The sequence below is a fragment of the Panthera uncia genome, chromosome D1, assembly GCF_023721935.1.
Source record: "Panthera uncia isolate 11264 chromosome D1, Puncia_PCG_1.0, whole genome shotgun sequence".
NCBI classification, from domain to species: domain Eukaryota; kingdom Metazoa; phylum Chordata; class Mammalia; order Carnivora; family Felidae; genus Panthera; species Panthera uncia.
The window spans coordinates 56,013,745-56,032,168 of record NC_064808.1 but is presented as its reverse complement, the minus strand read 5'-3'; the positions used below and the strand labels follow the sequence as shown (position 1 = coordinate 56,032,168).

The 18,424-nt window shown below is 51.9% G+C and overlaps 1 protein-coding gene across 5 annotated transcripts in view; it reads left to right on the top strand.

The window, feature by feature from the left end:
* ARRB1 (arrestin beta 1) overlaps positions 1–18,424 on the top strand; it is a 79,702-nt gene that overhangs the window by 16,852 nt on the left and 44,426 nt on the right. For 3 of the 5 annotated variants that reach the window (XM_049652445.1, XM_049652452.1, XM_049652435.1), the window contains exon 2: positions 13,579–13,726. The exons of the other annotated variants lie outside the window; for them this stretch is intronic. In XM_049652445.1, coding sequence (XP_049508402.1) covers positions 13,674–13,726 — 53 coding nt within the window. In that variant the 5' untranslated portion in view covers positions 13,579–13,673. The remainder of the gene's footprint in view (positions 1–13,578; positions 13,727–18,424) is intronic. 5 annotated transcript variants of the gene reach the window in all.

Below are 18,424 nucleotides of genomic sequence, written 5' to 3'. Positions count from 1 at the left end.
ATGAGCTCATCCAAGACTGGATCTGCCCGTGCTCAGGCCAGGTGGTCCTTTGTGCCAGGATGTGGGTGCCGCCTCCCTACGTGTGCTCAGAGCAGTCTCACCCCACGTGTGTGGACCTGGTCATCAGTTAGAGTCCTCACTGCTGAGGCAGGACCTGAAAGTCTCCCAGGGGGGAGCTGGTTCTGGGACAGGCCCAGCTGTGGATCCTACTTGCTATGTAAAGAAGAGCCTGGAAAGGTCCTTCTGCCCTCAGTCTTCCTCATCTGCAACATGGACACAATATCTACCTGAAAAGGCTGTGGAAAGGTTTAAACAATGTACCCCAGATGAAACAGCCTGGTACAGCCCCAGGCTTGTCATGCGGGAGCTCAGTAAATGGTGGTGGAAGCTGGATGGAGATGGGCAGGGGTGCGGTGGGGAGGGTTAGGGCGCTGGCGGTGGGGTCGGGGGGGCATTGGGGTGGAGCCAGTCCACTGCCTGTCAAATTCACCTGCACCCTGCTGTGCCTCTTGCTGGGTGCTGTGGACACGAGCTGCTGGGGTGGGGTGGTGGTGGTCAGATGAGCTAAGACGTTGGAAAGTGTTTATAAGCTGTGAAATACAGTTCCCTGGGAAGGAACAGTTGTAAACTGAGTGGCCTTTTTGTGGGAGAGGTCAGAATAGAAGTCTGCTTCTGGGGGGGGGGGGGGGGGGGAGGGGGGTTGGGTGGGAGGTAACCAGCCTGACTGGTTTTGTTGGAAAGCTCTGCTGCCCTGGCAGGCAAACTGACCTTTCTGGCTTAGGAAGGAAACCCGGCCAGCAGGGTGCGCTGTTTCCCACGTCCTCCACCCTCGCGCCGAGGTGGGGAGAGGTGAAGGGAGCTTACTGGTGGTTGCCTCGTCCCTCCCAACTTTGGTGCCCCCTTCAGAGAGGGAGGAGCAGTGGGGGTGGGGAGAAAAGAACATAGGCTTTGGTGTAAGGCCAGGTTTCAAACACTACCACTACTGCTTATGTCTGTGTGCTTGCGACAGTAGTGTAATCTTGCTGCACCTCGGTTTTCTCATCTTTAAAATGGGTGTGATAATATTCTCTCCCCCTGCCCGGATTGTTGGAAGGCCTAAATGAGATAATGTAGGGCTTAGCACAGTGCCTGGCACATAGTATCGTGCTCAGTAAATACTGATTATCCCTCTGTCTTGCCCCATGACCCTCATCAACCTGTCTTGCATTCTGTTCCTTTACCCATGTGTGCATACCCTCAGTTGGATTGGGCTCCCTGGGAGAGAAGGTCATGCTTTATTCACCCATCATTACACCCCCAGCCCTGACACAGTGTCTTCAAGACTCCCTGAACTGCTTGGCGACAAGCTCCATTGGCTCAAGGAGAAGAGCGCGAAGTTTTAGCCAGAAACTCACTTATTGCACACCTACTACGTGTTTCTGCTGGAGGCATACTGGGTGGTCTCTTCCCCTCAGAGCTTGAATGGCCACTTGTAATTTGCTATCACCCTCTGTTACAGTGACTTTCTTTTCTTTCCTTCTGGTCCCAGTACCTGGCACGGGGGATTCACATACATTTTTGTTGAATGAATGGCTGCCTTCCCCCCCACTATTCTGAAAGCAGGCTTGGTGTCCCTTCCAGCCCAGCCACTTTCTAGCTGGGGCAAGTCACCCTGCCTCTTTCAGCTTCAGTTTCCTCCCCTTTAAAATGGGGAGGGGTGCCTGGGTGGCACAATCGGTTGAGCGTCTGACTCTTGGTTTCGGCTCAGGTCATGATGTCACCGTTCTGAGTTCGAGCCCCACGTCAGGCTCTGTGCTTGGGATCCTTTCTCTCCTCTCTCTGCCCCTCCCCTTCTCCCTCTCTTTCTTGCAATAAATAAATAAACCTAAAAAATAAATAAATAAAATGGAGAAAATAGTGGTACCAAATAATCAGGGGCTCAACCGTGCCTAGGACAAGGTAAGCACCCAATAATGGCAGCTGCTGTTTTTCAAATGATCTCCAGGGGTCTTCCTCTTCTGGTTGGGAGAATATTCCATTCCTGCAGACCCTCTCTGCTGGCCTCACAAAGGATTTGGAGCTCTGTGCAAACTGTTTATGTTTCCCCGGCAGAGTTTATTACCCAGCCGGGCCTACTGCAATTAATTACAGGCAGAGCAAATAACTTGTCCCTGGGAGGCTGGGCTTGGCATAAACATTTACATCCAGCCAGGGGCCAGCTCAGGGGCTTGGCTCTTTCCTCCAGCCTTTAGAACACAGAGAGATCAGGGGATCAGAGATCAGAGGTGTGGGATGGGGTGGGGTGCCAGAGAGAAACAGCTTTCCTTCAACTGCTTTTCCTGGACTGTTCCTTAGCCCTTGAGGTGCTGGGCGAATGCTTTCTCTTTTCATCCTCCTCATTACCCACAAGCCGACTCCCTGTTTGCAGATGGAGAAGTCGAGGCTCAGCGAAATGAAGCAGTCTGTTTAAAGCCACACAGCTCACAGGGGAGGCAGGAGCTGAAGGTTCACGTGGCAGCTGTGTAGAAAAACAGACTGGAAAAGAGAGGCCAGAAGTTGGGAAATCACCAAGGGATTGTTTGTTCGTGCGTTCACTCATTCATGCACTCGTCCATTCACTACATAGTTGTCAGGCCCCTGTCCTGTGTGAAGGGGGCCTAAGGAGGCAGTGGTGACTATGAGTCACTGGGCTGAGTCCAGATTGTCTCCACATTGAATGCCAGAGACTCCCTCAGGATGGTCCCATTAACAGGCAAATGTGTGGCAGAGGCGGTTTCTTGGAGGGCCAGGCAGGAGATGGCCTCCCTGGGTGTCTACTGTTCATAGCCACACCGTCTTACACAGAGAGGTGGCCTGAGGGGAAGTTGTCAAAACGAAGGGCTGTCTGAAGTCAACTCACTCCTCCCAACCTAGAATCTGGAATTCTAGATTTCCAAGCCCCTACCTCTGTGCAGAGAAGGCTCAGACGAGGTTTGGCTCAAAGTTACAGCAGGGATGCATAGTGGGCATTCCTGGCAAAGGACTTTTTCTAGTGCATTTATGTCTGAGAGGTGAAATGACAGATTGGCAGGGCAGACCCTCATGGCTGTCCTAATCCACAGCTCCTCCCCACTCCATGCTGTGAGTCCTGTGTTTTCTGGAGGCCCTTCCAGCTCAGCAATTCCTGTTCTGCTCGACAGTCTCACTGTGAAGCACTCTAGAACATTCTGCTAGGGGCCATCTTCCTTCTCTCCAGGGTAGAAAGCTAAGACCCAGGAAGGAAGGAGCAGGGTCCTCCTGCCCCTGTACTCATTTTGGACATGGTGTGCCTGGATCCTGGGACCTCTGGGCTGGGCAGGAGCCCATCCCTACAGCTTCAGGCCCTGGTGGACCCTGGGGCCTAGCCTGAATCATCCACTCTGGGTGGTCAGCACCTGGCCCGGAGCCTGGCATGTGCCTGGCACTGATGCCCAGGAAAAGTGTGACTTGCAGGGCGAGTGAGTGGCTGGTGGGAGACAAGGAAACTCTAGGGAAGAACACCTAGTTCGGCAGGCCGGGGCTTCCAATGCAAATCACCGCTCTACCACGTATGAACATCAGTGTTGCTTCTAGAAGCGAGATGGAACAATAGTCCTCACCCGCAGAGTCATGGTGGGGTCAAAAGGCAGCAGAAAGTGGAAACAGATGGTCCAAATATGCATCAGTGGATGAAGGGCTAAACCACCTGTGGTCTATCCAAACCATAGAATAGTACTGAGTCATAAAAAGGAATCACATACTGATACACGCTACAGCATGGACAAGCCCTGAAAACATCGTTCTAAGCGAAAGAAGCCAGTCACAAAGGTCACGTGTGTATGAATCCATTTATATGAACTGTCCAGGACAGATCCATCCGTAGACACAGAAAGCCGACCTCGGTAGTTGCCAGGGGAAGGGGGAGAGGAGGATGGGGAGAAGAAACTACTTATGGGTGAAGCATTTTACTGTGGAGGGATGGAAATGTTTTGGAAATAGAGGAGGAAGTTTTGCATGCTGTGAATGCACTAAATGCCGCTAATTGTTGACTTTGGCATGGTACATTTTATGTTATGTGAATTTCACCTCAATGAATTATATTTTTTTAGTTGCTAAGAAGACAAGGCAGCATCGGTTAGGAGGGGATGCTGGAGGTGAGACAGGGGTGTGGGGGCGAGACTACTGCAGAAAGGATGGTGTGGGATTGAACGCCGTGACAGGTGCAGGTGTCCAGTGGGAAGCAGTATGGCGGACCGGTTAGGACCAAGGGTTCTAGAATAAGACTGACAGGATTCAAAGCTATGTGGCCTTGGGCAGGTTGTTTAACCCCTCTTTGTTTCATTTTCTCATCTGTGAGATGGGAATAATGAAGTTCGTATTATGGGGATCTTCATCTTTTATTATGGAAATTGTAAAATTTTCTGGAGCACTAAATGAGTTAATATTTGTAAAGTGCTTAGAATAGCACTTGGCACAAAGTAAGTACTGCGTGAATGCTAGCTGCTGTTATTATGGCCCATTCACATTTTTATCTATGTGCTCGTTACTGAGCACCAGGCCTGGGCTGTTCTCCGAGGCTGGGGCCGTGAGCCGGACCCAGGGCCTGTTCTCTGGAGCGCCGTCTCGTCTTGGTGCAGGAATCAAGCCTCCTCCCACGCTGCTTGCAGCTCCAGCTGTTAATGAAATCACCTCACCTCCTGCTTTTCAGAGCTGCCTGAGTGGGCACTGTTTCCCCTATAGGACCTGGCAGGCCTCCTTCATGGCTTTTGAAAACACCCAGGTCTTGGGGGCTGGTGCCTTGGGCTCTCGGGAACCTTAGTAAGGCTATTGTTTGCCTGCTTGTCATGGAAGAAGTCAGGGGGCTGCGCTCTGGGGTTCTCAGTGTTTTCTAACCTCCAGACCTCTGAGCCTGTGTTTGGGATGGGTCTGAGGTGTCACATCTGTCGCAATTTTATTTATAAAAAGCGGACGGTCTTTTTTGGGCTGGCACTCTGGACAACCAAAGTAGGGCATTGCAGTGGGAGTCGGGGTCCCTCCTGAGCCCCAGCCTTCAAGCTTCTGCTTCCTTTTGGGCCTGACCAGCCCCTGTCAGCCTCCCTGGCCCCGCCAGCAGTCATTCAGGCTCTGAGTCTCATGGACTGAAACAATCCGATTCCAGCCGCTGCCTACCCCCCCACCGCACCCCGCTCTGGCAAGCCCTCCACATTGGCACCCCTCCCAGGGCCATCCTCAGTCTGTCGCTCGGGCACAGGCATGTGCCCCATCCCTTCACTGTGACAGTCAATACATACGGAGTCACCTGGTCATGGTCACTTCCATTCACCCCCAGCAAAGTCTCGCTCAGCTCTGGGGCCTCCCACTGCTGCCCTCTCCAACACCTGCATCCCCCAGCCACCTCTGACCACCTGCCCTCCCATCCCCCAGAGCTCTGCCTTCACCTGCTGGCTTCCCTGCCAGATTCTTGTCCCAGAGGTTGCCCCAGGGCAGCTGAGCAGGAATGTCATTCCAGGAAGGCGCTTGCCTTCTCTCTTCTTGTAAAAACAAAACTACATCGTAAGTAGCTTGAGTCAGGCCTTCTGGAACTCCTCCCTGGGGGTGGGAGGATGGACAAAACAGGCAGTCGTGGATGAACTGGAGGGCCTCGGGAAGAAGGTAGAGCCAGAGTCAGGCCAGGCAGAGTTCTCTGGGTTCTCAGAGGGCCCCAGTGTATTCATATCCCCCCTTTTCTCTCCCAGGCACGCGCACCACACTCCTTCACATAGACTCTGGCCCTCGAGGGCTTGGCATGCCGTGATCAGGGAAGGTTCTTTTGGTAGAATATTCATTTATTCAGCCTTTCATTCATCCATGGGCCTTTGCTCAGTGCCAGGCCCTGTGCTGAACCCCAGGGAGAGTAAGACCAGACCAAGTCCCTGCCTGAGGGCTGGCGAGGGAGGCCCTTGGGCACTCAGAAGGATACAGTGCAGTCTGATAAGGGCCATGCATTCATTTGCTCGTTCAGCAAAGACTTGCCAAGCACCTGCTACGTACCAGGCACCATTCTAGCACTGGGCCACCAGCCGTGAACAAAGCAACAAAGCAGGCAGGAACCCTTCCCTTCACCAGGCTAACCTTCTAGTGTTGTGTTCTCTTAGAGACAGAGTGACCAGAGTTCTGATGCAGCATTTAAAAAGAACTAATACTTATCTTTCAGTGATTATTTTTAAAAACACAAAACCTTCCCACTTGGACAAGGAGAAGATAGCAATCACCCATAATCTCATCACTTTGGAAGGTCATCAAAAAAATTTTTGTGTGTGTCTTCCCTCTTTGCTTGTGTGTGTACGTGTACGTGTGCATGTGCCTGTGCCTGTGTATTCAAACCCAGTTGTGCTTAAACTGTATGTGACATTTGGATTACTGGTTTTTGGTTTTTTTTTTTTTGCCTCCAGCATTTCCCATGCCATTAACCCACCATTAATAAATCCGTATTTATTAATGACACATAGAGTTCCTCATTGCAAATGCTCCACAGTTTATTGAATCTTCTCCTTATTTGGCATTGATGTGACTTCTAGTTGTTTTTTTTTTTTGCTATTGTAAATAATGCTGAGATGATTAGCTTTGAAGCTCTCCGATGGCTCTCCGAAGGCAGAATCCTGGAAGTTGCAAACGTCCCAGGCTCGGCAGCTGCCTGCTGTACTCTGAGCACCTTTCTTGTGGCTAAGGTGCAGCTTCTTGGGGGAGGGGAGGTTCCTGCCAGGTAAATTTCAATGAGTTGTTGCATTTGTCTTTTGCTGCATAAACAGTCGCCCAATAAGTTAGTACCTGGAAATGACAACATTTGTTTTTTTATCTCTCCCCGTTGCTGTCGGTCAGGATGTGGGAAGGGCTCAGCTGGGCATTTCTGGCTCAGGGTGTCTCATGCTGTTGCGGCTGGCACAGGGGCTGGAGTAGCTGGGTGCTTGCAAGGAGACCTTATTGATATTATCCCTGGAGTCTGGCCATGTCTCCCTCTCTCTCACTGCTACCTCTCTAATGTGGGCCACCTTCATTTCTCCCCTGGATGAATGATCCCAGCTGAACACACACCGCACTCTATGGGCCAGGGGTCATTCCGAGTTCCAAGTTCTTCACATGCGCGAAGTTGCTCATTTAATCCCCGCAGCAACTGATGGAGGCAGGTGTTCTTGTGATCTCCCTTCCAGCTCATAAATGGCAGATCTGGGATTTGAACTCAAGAGCAGGCTTATTATTGGTCCTGCCACCTAACTGGTCTCCCTGTGTCTACTCTCGCCTCTCTGTCCTTCCATTCACCACCCTGTGGCCAAAGTGAGCATATTAAAGTGTAACTACATTGTGTCCATCCCTTGCTGAAACCCTGCCAATGTCTTATCGTGGTGACAATAAAATCCCAACTGCTGACCAAGTCCACCTGGTGACCGGGCCCTGCTGCCCTGCCCTTGCTGGCCTCGCCTGCCCATACCCCTCAGGACCTTGAATGAATCCTGCTCCTTCCTCAGAGCCTTCCCACGGCAGCTTTTGTTTATTTTGCCTCAGTATAACATGCCCACACCTTGCCCCTGTCAGAGTTATTACTGCTTCTTCTTCAGCTCCTAGCTCAGATGTCACTTCTTGGGGAAGCCTTCTCCACTTCTCAGGCTGGTCAGTCACTTGTCCTGTGTTCTCGGAGCACTGTATTTGAGAGCACCTATTGTTAGAGTCACTGTGTACTATTGATTTCTTTGATATCCGTCTTGCAGGGGATGCTGTTGGCATTGGGGTCTGTGCCATGGAGCCCCCTGGTGCTGTGCAGTGTGGAACCCTGCTGTCTTCCTTGCTAGAGGGGAAACTTTGTATAGACAGGATCCATTACACATATCTGCCCATTTGTCCCTGGCGGCCAACAGCGTCTGACACAGAAAAGGCACTCAATAAATATTTGTGGAATATTATTTTTTTTAATTAAAAAAAATTAATGTTTATTATTTTGAGAGAGAGAGAGGAGAGGATGAGCGGGGGAGGGGCAGAGAGAGGGAGACACAGAATCTGAAGCAGGTTCCAGGTTCTGAGCTGTCAGCACAGAGCCTGACACGGGGTTCGAACCCACCAACTGTGAGATCGTGACCCGAGCTGAAGTTGGACGCTTAACCCACTAAGCCACCTAGGTGCCCCATGGAATATTATTAATGATAGTAAGAATTAATAAGTATTACTAAGTGCTAGGCACTACATTTAGTTAATCCTCAGAATAACATTATGGGGTAGGCCCTATCGTCATCCCCTCTTTTTAGAAGAAGACACAGGCTGAGGAAGGGGAAGTCACTTGACTGCTGGACTGTTATCCTCTAGCGAGTGGAAGGTTCAACCAAGCCAGACTGGTTCCCTATAAAAAAATAGATGAAAGAAGGACCCCTCAATTCTAGCAGCTTAAAGCCAGCCAGGTGAGGGAAAGCCCAGACAGAAGTTTCAATAAAGCTTCTCAAGCAGTGGTGAGGACGTGTTTGTGTGGGAAGGGTTGTTTTCCTCCGCTAGGGAGAGAGGAAGGAGAGAGAAGGCTCCTGGACAGGAAGTGGATTTGCTTTGGGGCCACTCTCCCATTTGGACACCAGGCCTGGCTGCCTACTCTCGTGACCACAACCTCTGTCTCCCAGGCTCGCTGCACCCAAATGGAGGCCTGAGGAAAGCAGGTGGCAGCCAGGGCAGGGATGGGGTGGGACTCTAATATGTGCTGAAGTCATGCCCGAGGCCTTCGTTCTTACTTGTGTGGAAGCCTGTCCTTGACCTGATGTGTCTCCTGAGAGGCAAGGGGATAGGAGAGTTTCCATTATGGAGGTGAGGGAATGGAGAGACCCAGAGAAGTCAAGGAGTTTGTCTAAGTCCCAGAGCCAGGACCAGAACCCTGGTCTCTGGAAGCCCCTCAGCCTTCAGCACTCGTGTGTGTGTGTGTGTGTGTGTGTGTGTGTGTGTGTGTGTGTGGAGTGGGGGTGGGGGACAAAGATGATGCCTCCTTCTTCTTCAGTCCCCCCAGCTCCTCCTGACTCCTTATCCCAGCAGCGTGTCCTTCTAGAGGACAAGGCCCCCATCAAAGCTTTGTGGATGGTTCTGAAATGCCTGCCAGTCCTGGTTGTCTAGGAGTTCAGAGTCACCTCGGTGCCCACGCTCCAACCTTTGAATGCCTTGGCTTTCCTACCAGACTGTAGGCTTTCTAAGGGCTAGGCCTTGACTCCACCATCATCAGATCAGTTTTGCTGCACAGTATTTTCTGAGTCTGTGCTAATCCTGTGCTGGAGCCCAGCCCAGCCCAGCCCAGTGGTTGCTTCAGGTGCTTTGAGAAAAGCTGGTACCTGAGTGGGTCTTGGAGGAGCAGTAGGAGCGACCAGGTGGAGTCCACATCACCTTCCTCCCCGAGCCCCAGCTCTGTACCCACAGTACCTGATAATACCTTAATACCTGTGGGTACAGAGCTGGGCGGGCCCTGCTGATTGATGGGGCCTCCCCACTAACCACCCCCCACCCAATCCTTAGCAGGGCTACCTAGTCCCTGAAGCTTCCAGAGGCTCCTGTCCTGGGTACCTTCCCAGCCACCCACCCCTCTGAGGCCCCAGCTTCTTTCCCTGTCTCCTTCCTCACAGGTCTGTCTGCTGGGGATTCTGTTTTGGTTGGAAAGAGGAGGCGGAGGTGTTTGCGTGTCTGGCTCTTTCCTCCTTTCTGATTCCTCCTCCCTTCCTCCCTCTTGCCTCTCAAGATGTTTCCTCCGCCAGCCTGGCCACACTCCAGCCTCTCTGCTCCTCAGTGGCCATCCTCTCCCGCCTAGGGCTTCCGTGGGCTGTGGCTTTCCCTTACTGCCTTATGTCTCCGGAGGAAGGGTCCACGGGGCACGTTTTTCAGGGTAAGGCACGTTGCCTTCTCCTTCCTCTGCTGTTTAAAACCCACATCTCCTGGGACAGCAGGTTGCAGGCCCATTCTAGGGCTGCCTCCTGCTCTGAGTGGTACTCTGGGCTCATCCCTTTCTGTCTCTGGGCCTTGGTTTCCTGGGGAGCCCATAACCTGCCCATCACATAACCTGCCTTGTGTTCATTCGGTAGTAGTTTTGTGCTCTTTGTCAAGGATCTGCACTCCAGGCGTGGGACACTGGGGAGCTGCTTCCTACAGCCTCACAGTGCCTGGAACATAGAATTTGTACTACCTTCCAGGCCCCCAACCATCTTTTCATATCCCCAGCTGTGGTCCCATCACTCCTTGACGACCCTCACCTACTCCTTCTCTGTCTGCCCCTCCTGGCAGAGGTTCACAGGGGGAAGCAGACCCACACCCAAGCCTGACGGAGCTCAGCTTGAGCTTTGTATCCTCAGCACCTTGCACTGTGTCTGGAGCAGGGCAGATAATAAGTATTTGTAGAATGATCTTTGGAGGTACAGCCAGGGAAGCTGACAGTGGCGTGATAGAGGGGTGAGGATGGTCAAGGTGCTGAGGGGGCACTTCCTAGTAGAGGTGATGTGGGGTGTTTAGGGATGGGTAAGAGTTGGACAGATAGCAGGGTGGGAAGGGCATTCCAGGCAGAAGGAACAGATGGCGTGTGATCTGGGGCTTAGAGCGTGTGTAAGTGGAAAGAAGGGAGGCTGGAGAGAAGGGCCTGGATTGGGAGGAACCTCTGATCTCAGGATGGGTGTCCTGGCCTGCTGGAATGGTGCCAGCACTTAGCCCCCTCAGCTGGGTCCCAGGTCTTTGTGCTGCAGGCTGGGGTTTGTGGGGGCAGGCAGGTGGTGGAGGGGCAGGGCCCTGGAGGCTTGCCAGGCTTTCCCAGGGCTTGGGACTGTGTGAACCCAAGGCTATTGGCTCTGCTTCCCCAGGCTGAGCAGGTCATGGGATTAGAACTTGACAGGGCCAGCTGGTTGAAACAGGCTTGTGGCAACACATAAGTTTGAACCAGGTTCAGTTGTGGTCTCCGTAATTTCCTGACTGTGACTCTGGGCAAATCATTGACTTGTGTATGCAGGGGTTTCTTCTACAATAAAGATAACAGAAGCTGCCTCTCAAGATTGTTACAAAAAATTAAGATAATTTGTGCAAAGTTTTCGTTTTTCCTCCCCGCTTCTCCCTGCCTCTCCCCTTCCTCTCCACCGCACCGCCGCCCCCTCCCCCCACTCCTTCTTAGTAGGGCTGGTCCTTTCCACTTGAGGCCTGGGTATGGTGGGACGGATGTGAGGCATCCTCAGCCCTGATAGCCTGCCCATAAATCTCTCCTTCCACAAAACCCTGGATTCAGAATGCCCCTGCTAAACATACGTTCCTCTGGGAAGTGGTTCTCAGTGTCTTAGGGCCATTGTATCAACCTCACCTTAGAAATGCAGCCGTTGGAAATGCATATTCCCAGGTCCACCTCACCCCTACTAAATGGGAAGACTGAAGGTGGGGCCCAGCAAGCTGGGTTGTAACAGGCCTCCCATGCGATTCTTTTTTTTTCTTTTTTAATGTTTATTTATTTATTTATGTATTTATTTATTTATTTAGAGAGCATGCAAGCAAGCTGGGAGGGGCAGAGAGAGAGAGAGAGAGAGAGAGGGAATCCCAAGCAGGCTCTGCATTATCAGTGCAGAGCCTGATGCGTGGCTCAATCCACAGTTCCTGAGATCATGACCTGAGCTGAAATCAAAACTCGGATGCTTAACTGACTGAGCCACTCAGGCGCCCCTCCTCCCATGTGATTCTGACCTATGCTCAGTGTGAGAACCACCGCCATAGGGCACTGATGCCCAAGGGCCTCTCAGAGGAGCCTGGGTTTGGGCCGGGAGTCAGAACACATGGGTGCCCAAGGGGGCTGGCTTCAGGGGTGGGTGACCTGTGCGGTCACCTAGGGCCCCAAGCTCAGGAGGACCTCTCGATTGGTTAAATGCTCTTAGGGGCCCCGCATCCTGCACTGGGCCCACAGATCATATAGCCGGTACTAGGTGCTGGTCCCAGCCATGTACCAGGTTAACTGGGTATCCTCGGGGAAGTCACTGTCTGTCCTGGTCTCATGTGCTTATCTGTCCAGGAGGATGATAACCCCCACCTCCTAGAGTAATCGTGGGGATTAAATGTGCAGCTTGGGATCAGCAGTTGGCACAGTGCCTGGCCCAGGCAAGTGGAGAGTGGCTTCCTGAGGCTGCGTGCCAGTACTGGGCATACCTCTGGGGAAACCATGGCAGCAAACAGACACTATCCTTGGCTTCATGGGGCTATTGGTCTGGAGCAGGGGGACAGCCAGAGTGCCCACTGTGAGGGATACCCTGAGAGTGCCTACGAGGGGGCCTGACCTCATCAGGGGTCACCAAAGACTTTCTGAGGAAGTGCCCAATGAGCAAATATCTGAGATAAAGTGGATGTGAACTTGGTGTGGGGGTGGACAGCCTTGTCCAGACGGAGGCAACGGCGTTACCATGTGTTTTTTTCATAGTTATTAATAACGGATCTCTGGGGAGCCGAGGGGAGGTGAGAGGGCCTGGAGGGAGGAGATGGGCTGCTGGGGCTGCAGGCAATTAGGAGGCTGCCTCAGGGCCTCATGGCAGCTCTGGGCTCCTCCTCTAGAACCAAGGCTTTAGAATAGGAACAGCCCTTGCCCAGAGACCTTCTGGAGCTGTAAGAATGTGGCCTTGCCAGCTGGTGTGGCAGGCAGGTCACTTACTCTCCACAGACCTTAGCTTCCCCTTCAGCAGGATGGGTCTCCCGGTCCCCTCAGGTGGCTGCGCAGAGGTAGAAGTCATTGCACAGAAGCCCAGCACAGTGTCGCCTGCAGGAAGAGTGCTCAGTGCCCAGTGGCTCCTCTTGCCTCCGTCAGTGTGGAAGTGGAGAGCTCATGTTTTGATCAGGAACCCCTCTAGCCCAGGCTTGATCCCTTAGAGGAGTCCTTTCTTTAACTGGAAGGAAAATCAGACTGGTAATTTCTTTACTAGAGATGACCGCTGAGATTAAGGACTCACCAGCTGTGGGGGCCCAGAAGCAGTGGCTTTGCAGACAGCCGAGTGTCCATCTTTCTGGGTGTCCCTCCCACCCCGGCCTCAGGGCCCAGCGTTGGGGTGAAATTAAACCCGCTATATCACACAGAGGGATGAGCTCCCCCATCCAGTGCCTTGAGTTCAGGCCGTGCTCTCTCAGTGGTGACAGTGGCTCTCACTTACCGGAGGCTTCCCTGCACCTGGTCCTCTCCAGGCATTCACCAAGAAAAGCACTGTTATTATTTCCACTTTATCAGTGAGGATCAGAATGGTTTTCTCTTTGCCCAAGGTCACCCAGCTAGTGAGTGGCAGAGCCCAAAACACTGCCCCAAACTGACCTTCCTGGTGACATGCTTGGGGCCAGGGGTGAGTCACGTCCTTCTCTGGGCCTCGGTGCCACCACACATGCCCTGAGGACTGGAATCCAATGTTCTCGGAGGCCCCCTCAGCCCCAGTACCCTAGGATCTGCATTTCTGGGAGGGCCCATCCCCCTGAGAAGTTACCCCACCACACCCTGTCCCACGTCCAGGCTGCTCTTCCTTTACTGTGTAGGAAATGATCGATTCACTCAGGCCCTCTCAGTTCCAGCCTGCCAGGCCTCCTGCCACCTAGGGCTGACCTCTGGCCCTTTTCCCTCCCCCTTAGCCACAAGAAGGAATGGGTGTGGCCAAGACCTATGGTTTCTCCACCGTGAGTGCCGTGAGTGCCGTGTGGCCTGGAGCTGGCGAGGTGGGAGCCCCATGGGAGAGTCCATAGTTGCAAAGAGTTTGATGTTTCCAGGGAAACAACCAAGGTCAGTGGGGCTAGAGCGTATGGGGGGCAGGGGAGTGTAGTGGGAGGGGAGATCAGAGGGGTGGGTGGGCCCAGATTGTGAAGAGCTTGTGGGGAGCAGTGAAGGGGTTTGAGGCAGAGGAGGGACTTGACCAGGTCTGCCTCAAGAATGACTGAGAAAATGCCAGGGACAGCAGGTGCATACAGCTCAATAGCTATTAGTCATGTTTTCCTTATGTTGATCATCATGAACACCCAGATTCCACTTCTTGCCGGCTGTGAAAACTTGGGCCAGCTACTGACCCCCAGGGCCTCATCCTGCTCACCGGTCATGTGGGAAGAAGGATGAGGAGCCTTCCTCTCAGGGATTTTATCAGGAGCAAAGAGAGATAATGGGGAAATTTCACCTAATTTTGATAAATCCTGCAAGTTCTTGGCCTGCTGAGCCCAGCTACATGGCCAGCACCCCTTGTCCGTGTCCCGTGCCTCCCTGTGTCAAGTTGGGGCAGGGTAGGACTCAGTCACTGGCTCCAGAAGGCCCTAGCCACAATCCACAATCCAAGTCCTTGCAGGCAGAGCTTTAACCTTCCCCAGATCCCATCCCTACTCCTGTCCTCAACCTTGGCCCTGCAGTGGCAGACCCCTACCTCCTCCTCACACTCCCCCCTCCTCCCGCCTTGAAGCTCTGGCTGAGGGGCTCCCAGCCTTGACAGCCCGTGGAGATTCCCAGTAAGCCCAGTGTGGTGTGGAGGGGAGCGTGTAGGACCTGAGGAAGTCACGTGCTTTCCCTGAGGCTGTTTCCTCATCTGCAAAACAGGAATGGGAATACTTCCTTTATTAGTCTCCTATTGCTCCTGTAACAAATCACCACAAATTTAGCGGCCTGAAACAGCCCAGATTTATTCTCTGATGGTTCTGGAGGCCCAAAGTACTAAAGTAAGTTGGAGGGTTGTGTTCCTTCTGAGGACTCTAGGAGAGAATCCATCCTGTTGCCTTTTCTAGCTTCTAGAAGCTGCCTATGTTCTTTAGCTCCTGGTTCCACTCTCCATCTTAAAGCCAGCAGCTTAGCATCTTCTAATTTCTCTCCTGATGCCTCTATCAGCACGTCCTTGCCTTTTCTGTCTCTGACCCTCCTGCCTCCCTCTTATAAGGACCTTTGTGATGGCCCTGGGTCTACCCAGATAATGCAAGGGAAGCTCCCTATCCCCAGAACCTTAACTAAATCTCATCTGCCAAGTCCCTTTTCCCACGTAGGGTAGCATATTCACGGTTCCAGGGATTGGGGGATGTGGGCATCTTAGGGGGGGCATTCTTCAGTGTGCCACACATACCTTGCAGGGTAGTGGTAAGGATCCAATGAGACAAAGGACGTGAAAGGCTCCAACAGTGCCTGGGATGTGGCAGTCAGCTCCCAGACATACTTCCTTTCCCTCCTCTCTCTGGACCTCTGTCTCCCCATCCAGAAAAAGAGGCCCATCCCAGCTCCAGCAGTTGGATCCCACCTTATTTAGAGCCAGTGGTAAGGACAGGCAGACTGTGCTCTTACGGCAGCCTGGGCTTCATCGCAAGCAGCAGAACGGAGCCCTGCCCCCAAGACGCCCCCAGTGGCCCTCAGAAAAGCCCGTGTTCTCCTCCTCCCTCTCTGGGGCAGGCCTCTGCTGGTTCCTGGCCTGCCTCGCATTTCCCATCATTCCCAGGGATGGCTGATGGGAAAGGCTGAGCTCACTGCTCCCTGGGGATGGCGAGGGGTGGAGGGAGGAGAGGGAGAGGCTGGCGGCAGCTGCAGCTGCGAGAGAAGGGGAGAGGACAGGCTAGGAGAGGAGATTTGCAGTGGGAGAGGTCGGGGTTATCAGTGCCCTGGGGGGAGTGGGGGAGGGTAGGGCACGGCCTCCAAGCTGGGCCTCATGAAAGTTCAGATCTTTCTTGGCCTCCTTGGAAGGCTGCTCTGTCCCTCTGCTGGCCACCCTTCTGAAAGGCCCTGGGGCCCGGAGGAGGATGCTTGTATGTCGGGGATGGGAGGAGGGCATCACAGACCAGCAGGGGCAGGAAATGAGGGATCACTGACCTATGAGAATACCGCCCCCTTCAAGACAAGAGAGCCATCTCAGCCAGTGTCCCTCCCTCACTCCTACCCTCTCCCGAGAAATCAGTCACTGTTTCCCCTTGGGCTCATCATTTGTCTTCACTGGCCCTTACTTTTCTTACTTGCGCGCATGCGTGTGTGTGGTGTGTGTGTGTGTGTGTGTGTGTGTGTGTGTGGCAGGGCAGGTAACCCCATTGTGGTATTTGAGAGTATCAATTGGGATGGTGATTTTGAAATGATTTTGAAATGTACACTCTGCTATTTAGGTTTGCGTCATTCCATGCATTTGCACGTCACTTTAATGTCCTCTCTTCTGCACCTTGATGACCTGGCAAACTCTGAATCATCCTTCCGGTCCTACCTCAGATGTCGCCTGTTCTCTGTAACTTTCAAGCCACTTCCTCTCTGGAGTTACGGTCACCTTCTTTATAACGCTCCCTCATAGTGCCTTTTGCAGATAGTTTTTGGTTTGTGCATCTGTCTCCTTTACCTGTTTCAGTTTTGGTCATGTATATGTTTCTAGGAATTTGTCCATTTCTTCCAGTTTGCCCATTTTATTGGCATATGATTGCTCATAACATTCTCTTACTATTGTTTATATTTCTGCTGTGTTGGTTGTGATCTCTCCTCTTTCATTCTTGATTTTATTTATTTGGGTCCTTTCCTTTTTCTTTTTGATCGAACTGGCTACGGGATTATCAGTTTTGTTAATTCTTTCAAAGAACCAGATTCTGGTTTCATTGATCTGTTCTACTGTTTTTTCGGTTTCGATAGCATTAATTTCTGCTCTGATCCCTATTATTTCCTATCTTCTTCTGGTTTTGGGTTTTATTTGCTGTTCTTTTTCCAGCTCCTTAAGGCGTAAGGTTAGGTTGTGTATCCGAGATCTTTCTTCCTTCTTTAGGAAGGCCTGGATTGCTATATACTTTCGTCTTATGACCACCTTTGCTGTGTCTCAGAGGTTTTGGGTTGTGGTATTATCATTTTCATTGACTTCCATATACTTTTTAATTTCCTCTTTTACTGCTTGGTTAGCCCATTCATTCTTTAGTAGGATGTTCTTCAGTCTCCAAGTATTTGTTACCTTTCCAAATTTTTTCCTGTGGTTGATTTCAAGTTTCGTAGCGTTGTGGTCTGAAAATATGCACGGTATGATCTCGATCTTTTTGTACTTACTTAGGGCTGATTTGTGTCCCAGTATATGATCTACTCTGGAAAACGTTCCATGTGCACTGGAGAAGAATGTATATTCTGCTGCTTTAGGATGAAATGTTCTGAATATATCTGTTAAGTTCATCTGGTCCAGTGTGTCATTCAAAGCCATTGTTTCCTTGTTGATTTTTTGATTAGATGATCTGTCCATTGCTGTGAGTGGGCTGTTGAAGTCTCCTACTATTATGGTGTTACTATCATTGAGTTTCTTTATGTTTGTGATTAATTGATTTATATATTTGGGTGCTCCCACACGTGGTGCATGAATGTTTACAATTGTTAGGCCTTCTTGGTGGATAGACCCTTTAAGTATAATATAATGTCTGTCTCCCCTACCATATGTGGGCAATACATTCACTACAGACCCCTCTGCTTGTCAAGGTCCCTGGAGTTGTGGTAGAACAGAGGCAGGCTAGCAGAGGCACTAAGAGAGCTGGCCTCCTGGGATCTGACCTGGGCAAGGTCTCCATGTGTCAGTCCAGTCCTTAGAATTGAGCAGGCCCCCATGACCCTTTCCGTCAGATGTACAAGCATCTAGGTTGGGCGGGTGGAGCTGGTTGGGAAGTTGTCAGTGCAGACAGATCGGTGGCTAAAGAACGGGCCAGCACTGTTCCTCCTGGCAGGCTTCTCAAAATTCCCCAGACAACAGAGGGGAATCAGCATGAGGAGTGGGTGGAGAATTTGGGGTGGGTGTGAGGGTGTGGATTACCAAGCCCCAGGGTGTGGTTTGGGGAGAAGTTCAGAGACACCCCCAGTGCTCCTTCCTGCTTCTGCCTCGCGGAGGACAGCTGCTCTTGGCTGGCCTTGCCGTGCCCACCTTATCCGTAGGCCTCTGTGTTCTTGGAAATAATGGAAATTCATTTCTTAAAAATGCTTGATATTTCAGCCTTGTTCTCCTAACATGCCTTTGTCTCTGACCTCCAAGGAGCTCCTCATACCCATTATCTCCTCTCAGCTGCCCGGGCCCATCAAGGTAACGTGACCCCCATTGAGAGCTGGTGAGCCAGCTGAGGCCAAGATGGGCTGAAACCTGCCCAAGACCACCCAGTGAGTCTGATTATTGTGGTGGTGGTGGTGGTGGTTAGTGTTTACACCCCTTGTACAGAGCTCTTGGTGCCAGGGCCTCATTTAACACTCCAGACAGCTGAAGTGCAGGCTGATGAAGCAACAGTCGCCTGACCCCAAGCCCTGAACTCCGTTGTGAGGCCCCTTCTCTGGGCCAAACACAGCCCCACCCTGGAACAGCTCCCAACCTGAGCAGGGCAGACATCTGATAGACCAGGCCCACCAAGGAGGTGTAGGAGATAGGCACCCTCAAGGGAGAAAAATGCCTTTTCTTCCTTGAGTTGGCCTCAAGATTAAGCAGGATAAATATGCGAAGTCCCTAGCACCTAACACATAAATGATAAATCTTAAAACCATTGC